The following is a 13,381-nucleotide window of genomic DNA, read 5'->3' as shown; positions in this document are numbered from 1 at the left end:
ATAACTGTTTAGTATTACTATCCCTTTAATGTTGCATGTAGAGTTCATTGATACAGCGTTAAAGGGGTGGTTCACCTTTAAGCTAACCTTTAACCTTTAAGCAAGTTATAGAATGGCCAGTTCTATGAAACTTTTCATTTTGTCTTCATTGTTTATTTTTTTTAAATTATTTGCCTTTTTCTTTTGACTCTCTCCAATTTTCAAATGGGGGTCTCTGACCCCATCTAAAAAACAAATGTTGTGTAAGGATACGGATGTATTATTATTGCTTTATTATTTATTATTATTTGTGGGTTTTTTATACACTCTCATTATCTATTTCACCATATAGCCTTTCGCTTTCTTTAGATCAGTCATTTGTATGACTCACTTTTATCAGTCAAACTGTCAAGTAAACCTGAAATGTCCATTTTTTTTATTTTTTATAGTTTTTTGAATTTTTGCCTTCTTCTTCTAACTCCAGCCTTCAAATGGGGGGGTCACTGACCCCATAAAAAAAAACAAGTGTTTTGTAAGGATACAAATGTATTGTTATTGCTACTTTTTATTACTCCTCTTTCTATTCAGGCCTCTCCTATTCATATTCCAATCTCTCATTCAAATTAATGCATGGTTGCTACTTGCTAGGGTTATTTAGACCCTGTATTATTATTGCTACTCATCTGTCTATTCAGGCCTCGCCTACTCATATTCCAATCTCTAAGTTAAATCAATGCATGATTGCTTGGGTAATTTGGACCCTAGCAACCAGATTGCTGAAATTGCAAACTGGAGAGCTGCTGAATAAAAAGCTAAATAACTCAAAATCCACAACAAATAAAAAATGAAAACCCATTACAAATTGTCTTGGAATATTGTTCTCTATATCTTACTAAACGTTAACTTAAAGGTGAAAACCCCCTTTAAACTCTAGCTGGGATCTCATAGCAGTGTGAGATTAGGCTTCATCAGCTTGATCTGCCACCATAGGTGTAGCTTTAGTGAGGGATGTTCGGCCGAGCAGCTTAATGCTGTGTGAAACTAGAAGTTAAATCTGATCACAAGTTATTCTTGGCATGTGAAGAACAGACATTAAAGTCCTACATAGTCCATCACAAATGGCCTGCCCCACTTGGAGGCGACCTTCTGTCTTTTCATAAGAAGGTCAAAGCAAAGATTGTATCTGTGCGAAGTCCATCTGGCGTTCCTACAGAACTCTGGTCGGCCAGACTTAACTTGAGAAAAGCCAATAAAACTAGTAAAGTTGGTAGTGGTCTTCAGTATAGAAAAATTTAAATTTTGTTTGGTTTGTTGATTATTCATTATTCTATGCCTGAGAAGAAATTGACAGAAAAAAGTGTGGTACAGATTTAAAGTTAACTTTAAGTTAACTTTTAGTATGTTATAGAATGGCCAAATATATGTCATTTTTCAATTGAACTTCATTATTTATTTTGTATAGTTTTTGAATTATTTGCCTTTTTCTTCTGACTCTTTGCAGCTTTAAAATGGGGGTCACTGACCCATCTTAAATCAAATGTTCTGTTTGGCTGCAAATGTATTCTTATTGTTACTTTCTATTACTCATCTTTCTATTCAGACCCTCTCCTATTCATATTCCAGTCTCTTATTCAAATCAGTTGCATGGTTGCTAGGGTATTTTGGACCCTAGCAATCAGATTGCTTCGATTACAAACTGAAGAGCTGCTGAATAAAAAGCTAAATAACTCAAAAACAAGAAATAATAAAAAATGAAAACCAATTGCAAATTGAATATCAGAATATCGCTCTCTACATCATACTAAAAGTTAGTTCAAAGGTGAATAACCCCTTTAAATAGTGCTAATCCGGATCGCACATGAGATCCAGCATCTGCAAAATGGTTATTTTATAATAAGTATTTTATAAATGTAATTTGTTTCATTTTATTAATGTTTTAAATGGTTGTTTTTTTCATTATTTGTGCTTTTTGAAATATTTCACTTTTTGTGCAGTAGTTGTCCAGTTTGGCATTTCAGCAGCTATCTGGTTGCTAGGATCCAACTAGCAACCAGGCATTGGTTTGAACAGAAATATGATTAGGAGAAATACTGGAGCTTTCCAGCATTAAAACACTATAGGGATTGTTTACAGATTCCTGGCACTCAAGTGCTAAGGACTGGGCAGGGTTAGAATGCACTGTATCCGTAGCCAATGAACCTATTAGAATGCCAAGAGGATTAAAGCAAGAAGCTAATATGTATGGTGCCAAACGGGAAGGAGAGGCAGGAAGAAACAGCAACAATGAATTTATACGTAACCCAGAAATATTGTATTATTACATTCTGTATGTATATTAAGACCAATTTCTACTAAATTCATTAGATCTCCAGTGCTTCCAATGAGCCATGATTTGAATCTGGACATGATTCCCACCTGTCCTGTCCCTGTGGGTGCTTGTCAGGAATTCTGCTAGTTCTGAACTATTCCATGTTAGTAAGCAAAAGTTCACTACTAGCAGAACTCGGCCATGTACCACACTTGCTGCCCAAAGGACAGGCTGAAAGAGTTGCGTATGAAGCCAGTGGAAGCATCGTAACCTCCCTTTACGCACTTAGCAGCCGACCTGGATACCAGACCCTTGATGATATTTCTAAGGCTCTGGTGGGACTTGCGTCTGCTCTGTGGCCTCATCATCCCTGCGAGATGCTTCATAGCGCACGGGCCAATGGCTCGGTCACATATACAGTATCATGATACAGTCCTCTAGATGGCTCCTATGGCAAAAAAATATCAGCTTGTAGTATAGTACACTATATTGTCCATTTTATTTAATGCATTCAGCAAGGGTGGGCTAACACCTGGAAGCCAGCAGTTTATTTCTATATACACTTTTCCTCAATCAACAGGACTTAAAAATGTTTTCTGCCTTTTCTTTTCATTTAAACAAAAAATCCATATTTTCTTTATACAGGTATGGGACCTGTTATCCAGAATGCTTGGGACCTGGGGCTTTCTGGAACATAGATCTTTGCCTAATATGGATCTTCATACCTTAAGTCTACTAATCCATGTAAACATTAAATGAACCCAATTGGCTGGTTTTGCTTCCAATAAGGATGAATTGATTGGGATCAAGTACAAGTTACTGTTTTATTATTACAGAGAAAAGGGAAATCATTTTTAAAAATTTGGATTATTTGGATAAAATGGAGTCTGTGGGAGGAGGACTTTCTGTAATTCTGAGCTTTCTGGATAATGGGTTTCCGGACAACAGATCCAATACCATAACATCCCATACGTATTACATATTTAATTTTATAAATCACAAACGGATAATCATTCTTTGCTTTAACTTTTACTTTGTCCTCCTCACTGCCACCATAATGAGGATCGTTCATTAGAAGAGAGATAATGAGCTCTGTAAAATGAACTGCTCATTTTCACCAGATTCAGGTGTCGGTTAAGAAGTTCACTGAACAGAGAACTTTACTATTCTGATTAACTGCTTTCTTCTTTACCTATATTTGCATGCAATAACCAAGGAAACATTTTTTAAAATGGCAAAAAGTATGTTCAGCACCAGTGATGAATTCTTCAAGCATGTCAGCAGAAGTAACGTCATGCTTTAACGCAGGGTCAGACTGGGCTGACAGGACACTGGGGAAAAACCTGGTGGGCCCCGGCTCTCGTGAGCCCCACTGGCCCGGACCTTCTCCATGCACTTTTGCATGCTCTGACCTCCCTGGCCCCAGCGACTGCCAACGTGAAGGAAAGGTATGTGGGGGGTGGGTAGGAGGGGGTTATGGCCAGAGGGGGGTTATGGCTGGGATGGAGTGGTCAGAGGGGGGTTGCGGCTGGGGGAGCCAGAGGGGGCTTTGCGGTTGGGGAGCCAGACGGAGCTTTGTGGTTGTGGGGTCCAGAGGGGACCTTGCGGTTGTGGGGCCCAGAGGGAACCTTGCGGCTGGGGGGCCCGGGTGGTGGGAGTGCCTATATGGCAAATATGGCCCTGTTCGGCACAATCATCGAACTTGTGTTGAACAAGGAGGTATACCGGCCCTTTAACTGGCTTTTTTTTTTTATCTTAACCTCCCATTATGCTCCAGGAAGATAGAGGTAATAATATTAAATACTACAATCTTACAAAAGACAAAAGAAGGCAGATATAATGTGGAAGAAAGCTGTTGAAGGGACTCTATAACTTGTTTTCTTCTTTTATTTATACTATTTAGAGCTACAAGAATCCATTCTATGCCCAGCATATAACTAAGAAATATGAATTCATATCATTTATAGATTCTGCCTTCTGCCACTGGGTGGAGCATGCAGTGTAAAGAGCTATATTTCTAAATATGCAGCTGATGTTTAAATGATGTAACTGGATTTTAGCTTTTTATGCAAGCATAGGTGCACACACTTCTCAAGTAATTGCCACACAAGTGCATTTAGCTCTAAAAAAAAAAAAAAAAGACAGGTAAGTAAATTCATCAAGCACATTTTCATAATAAATAAACACAGGGGATCTCGCTGAGAATATTGGTGGATGTTATAAAACTCACTTCGTTTGCACCTGCTCTAGTAACCATCAGCAACCAGTCAGATGTTGCTTTCAAACAAGTGACCAGCTCATAATGCTGATTTGTTGCTATGGGTTACTAGATCTGAAGGAAACAATAAGAATTTTATTATATTTTCCCAGTAATGTTCAAATGCTTTCCAGATTCTAATATATATGTAGAGACCCCGCAGTTTAGTATTGGGCCTGTGAGTCAAGCCACCACTAGAGGGCAGTGAGTGACCTAATAAATAGGGAAGAGAACATGGGTTCTGGGTCCTTTTCCCCTGGGGCGCCTCCCATAGCAGTCAATTCTGTCATAGTCACTCCAGGAGTGAAGAGAGAGTCAGGGTAGATATCGAGCAGCCATAGCTCCAATGAGGAGGATTAGTGGGGTTAGTACCCCGTGGCATTTGGGCCACTAGCTCAGGGAAATCTATAAGGGTGAGTTGAGGACTAGATAGGGTGGCAAGACCCAAGACCCCAGTAAAGGGTGAGGACCACATCAAGGACCAAGATACAAGACCCCATAAGAAATCCGAAGTGTTAGTGCGACCCATCTGAGAGAGAGAAATTACCCAGTGAGAGAGGGTAATTATCAGTGAAAGATACTGTGAAGTTGTTATTTGTGCCTGTTCTATATTTCTTGTGTATGAAAACTTATCACCTGGACTTATTCCCCTGGAGGGTCTATGGTCTTTCTGCTGCCTTTTCAATAAATAAGTTGATGTTTGATTGCACTGCAACGTGTTGGACTGCTTTTCTGCTGCATTGATCCACACCAGGTACCGGGAGTTGCATGGGTACACTGGAGATCCGGAGCACACCACTAGCAGTTTTAGCCTTGTCACACATAGCCACAAATCCACAGCAAAAGTACACTCACGGGTGTGCTACATATATGTAGTATGTATTTTTTCTAGTTGCAGTAACTAAAGCTGGTCATATACGTGCCAATAAAATAGCATACTGACCTATCCTAACCACATACTATGTTCCTGGGATAGCAGTATGTCCATCAATCATGTCAATGAGGGAGCGAAGAGGAGCTGCAGCTCCAGTTCACTTCCGGCTGTTCTGATGATCACATTGTAAGGGTACCAGGAGGTCTAGTGGTGCGTGGAAGCCCGCCACGCTCCTGGTGGGGACGCCTGCAGTGTCCTGCTCCTTCATGTGCCGATGAGCAAGTGATGCACGATATCGCGACTTCCAGGTTTTGGCGCAAGCATCTGACATAATTTTGCTTGGTGCGAATTTCAAATATTTAAAGGGGCTTCGTCCAATTTTCCTTGGCCACCGTAAGGTCTATTTTTAATAGTTCCTAGGTGCGATTTCTTGTGTTTCTGATCTGTTCTTGACTCTGCCTGTCCCTGACCTTGTCTAGTCTGCTGCCTGTCCTGACCCTTGTCCGTGTATTGACTACTCTCCTGCTTTGTACTGCGATATTGGTGTGTTTGGCCCAGCCTGTGACCTCGACTACTCTGTAGTTTCCTGTAATTGTACTGCTGCTCCTGGCATTGACCCAGTCTGTCCCTTGACCACGTTCCTTGTTCTCTGTTCTTGCTGCAAACGTATGGTTCCCTTGCCTTCCCAGAACTCTCTTTTTGGTCCTCTCTCATAAAAACCTGGCGGCATCCAAGTAGCGGAGGGTTCCTCCCGAAGTGAAAGGCGGCAGTTTTAGACGGAAAAGTGAGCCATGACCTTGTGGTTTGTTATGGGCTTGGGATTCCGGACATAACACAGATGCTGTCGGCCTGAGCGTGTATGGCCCCTTGTGTGGTATCCATCTGTTCAGCCGCATCAGATACCATACATCGGACCGTTAACCCCCGTTTACTCAAAGCTGATGTCAATCTGACCAAGTTGCCTAGCAGTCTGTAGAGACCAGGGCCTTGCATATACAGTAAAAAATGTTTCACCCATTTGTACCACTTATCACAAAAGTAATGAACACATTTTCAAGACACTGGAGATAAAGATGCATCTGGTAAGTTTATTAAATGACAAGGCAGGTGCCCAACGTTATATCTACTTCTAACAAGAAGACAATAAGTACAGCTTAAAGAGAATTCATTAATTAATTGCCCTGATCGATGGTGACTGTACTGGTGGAAGAGTAAGTACAATGGGTAATCTGCAAAATACGTTAGAGCCTGTTGGATCCATTTGGCCAGAGCATTATTTAAATCTTTCTAACAAAAGAAAAGATTTTTGCAGCAAAACAGGGGGAGTGAAGTAATTCTTAATATTCCAATAAAAACAGCTTTTCACAGCACTCTGGGATGAAAAATGAATTTCTTCTGGTCTATTGTGTCCTAAACAATACACAGTACATAATTAATTATCATTGGACACTAGCCTTTCCTTTTTTTTTGCTTAACTACCTATTTAAGGGAGGTGAATCCCCTGATGATGATGATGATGATGATACTGATGATTTAGGTGTTGGCGACAGGATGGGAACAGGTCTACCTGATTAGACCAACACAGCTCTCTAAGATCTCCATCACCGGGTGCACTAGCCAGTGCATTCAAAGGTTGTTTCCTGGAGAAAGTTCCATCTTATAATGTATATGCTCATATGAGTGCCTAGTATGTCTATAGGTAATAGGTAATGTTGGTGTAGAACAAAAGGGGTAGAAGACCCAGTAGCTGCTGAAGGAGCAACATATAAAGGACGAGTGGGGGTCCTAACTGTGTACAAAGAAATTCTTTATGAAGCTTTTGGGAACCCTAAAATATTCTGCACTTGTAGTTGTTTAATAATTCATGGTCTTTCCTTCTAAAAAATAGATCTGCGTGGTCATGGTTAGGTTTTATTTTAATGGTAAACATGGTATTTTATTGTTGGTTCTTGGCCTATCATTGTATCATCTGGAAGTTTCCGAGAACACAAAACCTTGGTATGTCCGGTGTTATGATGGGGCAATCTGGCTGCTGGATACTGATGATACCTGAGTAGACCCAGAGACAGACGTTTCTTCATCATCTCCCAAAGGATTCTTGCCACAGAAAATCATCTTCATCATGCAAGAGCGGAACTGCAGGAAGGAAAAGTAGTGGTCAACAGGAATGTAAAGGTCCTAAGGAACTTTGTAAATAACAAGCACATGTGCACTTATGCAGGCCTGGTTGTACCTCATAGTGTCATATTCAGGGCTAAAAATTTAGAACAGAGCAGAAAAAACAGGGAAATACATTATATTCTAAGCCATGTGGCAAAGAGTACCTACATAACATTCAAGGTGATAATATATTGCTCTGAAAAAAAAAATCTGTTGCAAGGAAAAATGCAACGTGCAGTAACATCTGGCTCCCTATTGCCTTGAAATCCCCTAGCTTTCCATGGCTTACACATTCCAGGAGACACTCATATTTCAACAACCAATGATCCCCTCTAAATTAAACATTATTGAACTTATGAAGGTCTGCATTTAGAGTGAGGCAGAACTCTTAGCACTAGAGATAGAAGCAAAGATTGCAGTGGACTAGTCACAACCAATCAGCATGTAGCATTTGCTAGTAACATGCATGTTATTAGTTGCTATGGGTTGCTAGACCCATAAAGTACTGTAGATTTAAAAATATATCTTAAATATCCTCACCTGTCTGTTCATAAATATATAGATAAATGGATTGTACACAGTTGAGGCCTTTGAAAATACAGAAGGGACAGAGGACATTCGTAGGTCAAACAACTCCCCTCGATGGGTCACTGCCCACAAAGCAAAAGAAGCGTAGGGAAGCCAGCAAACCAGGAAGCCAACAACCATAACAATCACCATCCTGGTAACCTCGCGCTCTGCTTTCTGAGTAGTTGCCGACTGCTCCTGCTGCTTAGCAACCTATACAGAGAAAAAAGAAAGGCAAGAAACATGCTGGAGAGCACCACCTGGCCCATGAATTCATGCTGTCAATGTACTGTTAGAGCAGTGGTCCCCAACCAGTAGCTCGCGAGCAACATGTTGCTCCCCAACCCCTTGGATGTTGCTCTCAGTGGCCTCAAAGCAGGTGCTTATTTTTTAATTCCTGGCTTGGAAGCAAGTTTTGGTTGCATGAAAACCAGATTTACTGCCAACCAGAACCTCCTGTAGGCTGCCAGTCCACATAGGGGCTACCAATAGCCAATCGCAGCCCTTATTTGGCACCACCCAGGAACATTTTTCATGCTTGTGTTGCTCCCCAACACTTTTTACAACTGAATGTTGCTCACGAGTGAAAAAGGTTGGGGACCCCTGTGTTAGAGTAATGGCTTAAGAAATGGTTCTTAGTTTATGTATTCTGTCGCCAGTGAAATGCTCATTACAACTCTGTACCGCCTGTCAATGACTTCCAAAAGTATAGTTGCTGGAGAGCTCCACTAGGCCTATGAACTCATGCTGTCACTGTACTCTTAAAGTAATGGCTCTAGTAGTGGTTCTCAGTTTATGTATTCTGCCTACAGTAAAATGTTCATTACCACTCTCTACCGCCTGTCATTGACTTCCAAAAGCATAGTTGCTCACATAACCTTTACATTACAAAGCATAGTTGCTTATATTGCTCACTTTGCAATGGAAATGAAGTAGGGATGCACTAAATCCACTATTTGGGATTTGACCGAATATAAATATAAATATATTTTAAAAACTATACAATTATTTTGGGGACTAGTTCTTGCAAGTGAAGCAAATAGTTGCTTATTTTTGATATTTTGGTTGCTGCTTTACGACACTTGCTCTAGTATGCATTTATATGTCCTAAAATAAGGATCTTTTTCATCTGACTTTTTTAATTGCATTCCTTTTCAAAATACAATGCTGCAGTCATAGTATTATGAGTAAATACTAAGCCTAAATATTAAATATTCACTTTTTAATCAAAATCGGGTAACGTCTTTTTATCCTTCTTCTCTACTACACTAGAAAACAAAGACTATAATTAGGAAGAATTAGCGGGAAAGTGAATGCTTTCTGAATAAGAATCATCTTCCATTGTTGTGGCTGGGCTCATTACAAGAGATTTATGAAATCCAAGCCTTGAGTAAATGGTATTTACTTCTAATAGAGATGTTTAAGTTGCTGCTGTTAAAAACAGAAGTCTAAAAATATTGTAAATCAAATTAAAAAGTCTTAATTGCCATAAAATAAAATTGTGCTTTATTTGTCCTATGAATTAAGAAACAATTAACTTAGACATTATATTCATATTTATATTAACTTATACAGTTTCTATAGTGGCAGTCTGGACCTCTTTTTAGCTCGGCCTTACTAGTAAAACACTTGGGGCTTACGGCATGAAGGGCGAGCAACAGGCGTCCATAGGAAAACACAATGATTGCAAGAGGGAATCCAAAGCAGAAGCAGAAGAGGAAAAGAACATATGATTCGTTATTCCACTTGTTGTTCACAGTGTACCAGTCTGGTCCACATGAGCACTGAAGGCCTTCTGGGATGTACCTACACAAAAGGAGGTGAGGATCAGTGGTGACACATGATTCTAGTGAAAGAATAAAAAAGTGAAACCTCCCCCTCCATTCCTTTGAATGACCTAATAGCCACCCTCTGTCATGCTTAGAGACTCCTATAGATAAAGCCCCCCCCCCATGAGCCCCCTAGAGCTCATGAAGCTGGTGTGCTTTTATGAATGTTTCCAGAGCCAAGGCCCCAAAACAATACTACTTGGCCTGTCAACCTTGCCTGTCTGAAACACCTCACAACTCGCTCCCCACCCCCTGCACCACTCACAGCACCCCATGTGCCCTAGCTGTCTACCCCTAGTCTGGTCCTGAATGTTTCTATGACTATAACAAGATTTTGAGGGTAAGTACCTGCTCCATCCTAGCAATGGGGGGATTGCCGCCACAAGACCAATTACCCAGGTGAGTATACAGCCTAGGACCGCATGGCTTTCCCTGAATGTAAAGTTTCCCATTGGTTTACAGATCACCAGAAACCTCTCAAAAGCCACCACTGCCAAGGACCAAAGGCCTATTATTCCTGAAGAAGTAGACAACAAAAAAAATAGACATTGTTTGAGAAAATATATTAATACATCAAAGAGTTCTTAACGTGCAATAAGTATAAATACAAGTATAGTATCACAGGTCTATAAAGAGATATAGGAAACACAATCGATAAACAGATAGAGAAGGTAGAGACCACACAACCCTCCCATCTGCTTCCTCTATATAGGGGGCCTGGGATCACAGGTGATGCAAAATAGGTCACAGGTGTCAATAATAGTAATTATTCATATAAATAGTAAACATACTAATAAGTCAATCCGTTTATTGGGAGGCACTGGAATTTGCCTTAAGTTTTATTGATTGTGGGTCAGGGGAGTTTTTACCCTGCTAACTGCCCTGTCTTGCTTCTTGCTTGTTATGCAGTTTGCATAAGCTAGGTAGGCTTTTGCATAAGTTACATAAATTGCGCCCCTAGACATTAGTTGCTGTGGGGTCCAATAACTAGTCCTTCCACTGCTGAAAAGTTCATGTAGGAGAGGCTTACCTAATTCAGTAAATAGATCCCAATAAAAATAGCTGACATTATTCTATAATAAGCAGTTCATATAAATAGTTAATAAAATTATTTATTAATGAGCTAAAAGGTCAGTCAGTTCATTTGGGTGAAGGGGAAATTACAGGTGGTTCACCTTTAAGTTAACTTTTATGTTATAAAATGGCTAATTCTTAGCAACTTTTCGGTTGGTCTTCATTATTTATAGTTTTTTAATTATTCACCTTCTTCTTCTGACTCTTTCCAGCTTTCAAATGGGGGTCACTGACCCCATCTAAAAACAAATGCTCTGTAAGGCTACAAATATATTGTTATTGCTACATTTTATGACTCATCTTTCTATTCAGACCCTACGCTGTCTATAATCGTGTCTCATTCAAATCAGTGAATAATTTGGTAATTTGGACCCTAGCAGCCAGATTGCTCAACTCAAAAACTACAAATAATAAAAAATGAAAACCAATTGCAAATTGTCTCACAATATCCCTCTACACCATGCTACAAGTTAACTCAAAGGTGAACAACCCCTTTAATCATTGGTGGTCAGTGGAATTTGCTAGATGTATGATTGGTAAAAAGATAAGATAAACTGTAGAGAAATAGACAGATATATTGATCGATAATTATTTATATTTTTTTACTTACCTCCCAATGTGGCGGTAAAACCTTCTATTTTGCATGCCAAAGTACCCAAAGAGAAGTACATCTGAGAGAAGCTGTAGAAGGCAGTGGTGGAGCCAAAGCAGATAACTATGAGGTTGGCAACAGCCAGATTTACCAGGATGTAGTTGAGGTGGGAACGCAACTTTTTGTACTTGACAGTACAGATGATAGTTAGGAGGTTGAGGGGAAACCCAAAAATAATTGTGAATAACATAAAGGCTGATATGCTCATGAATATGCCAGGGGTCCCCAGATGAGTTTGGGGTACCAGGAAAGGACTAAGAGAGCTTATGTTAGTTGTCTCCAAGGGGATGGGGACGTAGAATTCATCTGGCATCTCCATCCGCAGGTCTGGACGGCCTTTACTCATCCTTGATGTTGGGGGTGAATTGCAATGATGATATGAGAAAGATGCTGAATTAGATGGGCCTTTTATTCCCATGGAAAGAAAAGGTCTGGCCTGTGCCCAAACTCTACTTTTGCTCATAATCCTATTAGTAATCATAAAACTGAGCTTAACAGTTTTATCTGACTATGGATTCTGGAGCATGGCGGAACACTTGGGAAGGTGGTAAGGGATTATCCTTACAGCAATCTCCTTTACAGATGCCTAATCAGCAAAGGAACGGTTTTAATCTGATGGTTTAAGATAATTTGCATGTGTGTGCTAACACCTCTACAGCACAAAGCATTAAACTTTCTTAACTGTACAGTGCCAGGGTGGCTTGCTTTGATGGTGTGTTTAGATTAATATAACTAAATATCTGATTGCAGTGGAAGAGAATTACACAACTTTAGGGTTCGTTATATAAAAAACTTAAAAACCTCAGGATGTGGGTTGCGTCCATAGGCACATCATTTTGTGCTCCTAGAGTAGAATACAAAAGGTTGCACTCTGCTCTTAATTTGATGCTACCTGAATAGGTTGGTCCTGAAATGTCCCCTAGCATACATATCACTCACAACTGGGACCAGATGAAAGAGCCCTAAAATGTCCTTTCATTTAATCTAAAGGGAGATCATGTAACCTCTAGAACAGTGATCCCCAACCAATGGCTCGTGAGCAACATGTTGGACACCATCCCTTGGATGTTGTTTCCAGTGGTTTCAAAGCAGGTGCTTGTTTTTGAATTCCTGGCTTGGAGACAAATTGTGCTTGCATAAAAACCATGTGTTCTGCCAAACAGAACCTCCTGAAGGCTGCCTGTCCACATAGGGGCAGCCAATAGCTAATCGCAGCACAGCATATTTGGGACCCCCCAGAAGTTTTTGCATGCTTATGTTGCTCTCTCTCTCTCTCTCTCTCTCTCTTCTTTTGCATTTTAATGTGGTTCATGGGTAAAAAAAAAAAAAGTTGGGGATCCCTGCTCTAGATAGATTACTGGTGAATAACATACACTTTATTTTGTGGTACCCTGATACAAATTGCTCATAATATAAACTTTGGAGCTGGCTCCCCAGAGGGGGCTGCTTGGATCAGTGGCCTGATGGGTTGGGGGGGTTGAGCATTAAGGATACTTAGGGTGAGAATTGGGGAGAATGGCCATTTCCTCTTCTAGAAACTCCATCTTGATGGTCAGTTGGGGTGAAATTTATGATGAATATATATTTCTGTCCTATTTATTTTTGAAATTATGACTGAATGACTGATACCCTAAAAATTTCTTATATGCGTATCAGTTCATGAGCTAAAGGGAGCCATGGG

The 13,381-nt window shown here is 40.2% G+C and overlaps 1 protein-coding gene across 1 annotated transcript; it reads right to left on the bottom strand.

Annotated features, from left to right (window-relative positions):
• Positions 1-7,394: 7,394 nt before the first annotated feature.
• Positions 7,395-12,058, bottom strand: XB5817984.S (provisional ortholog of opsin 1, short wave sensitive S homeolog). Its single transcript, NM_001089142.1, is given in 5 exon segments — positions 7,395-7,554; positions 8,119-8,358; positions 9,786-9,951; positions 10,323-10,491; positions 11,659-12,058. Coding segments are annotated over 5 exon segments (1,089 nt in total). The 5' UTR covers positions 12,047-12,058; the 3' UTR covers positions 7,395-7,428.
• Positions 12,059-13,381: the final 1,323 nt, after the last annotated feature.

Source organism: Xenopus laevis, chromosome 8S, assembly GCF_017654675.1.
Source record: "Xenopus laevis strain J_2021 chromosome 8S, Xenopus_laevis_v10.1, whole genome shotgun sequence".
Taxonomy (NCBI): Eukaryota; Metazoa; Chordata; class Amphibia; order Anura; family Pipidae; genus Xenopus; species Xenopus laevis.
The sequence above is the reverse complement of the archived record's forward strand: the minus strand, read 5'-3'. Positions and strand labels throughout refer to the sequence as shown.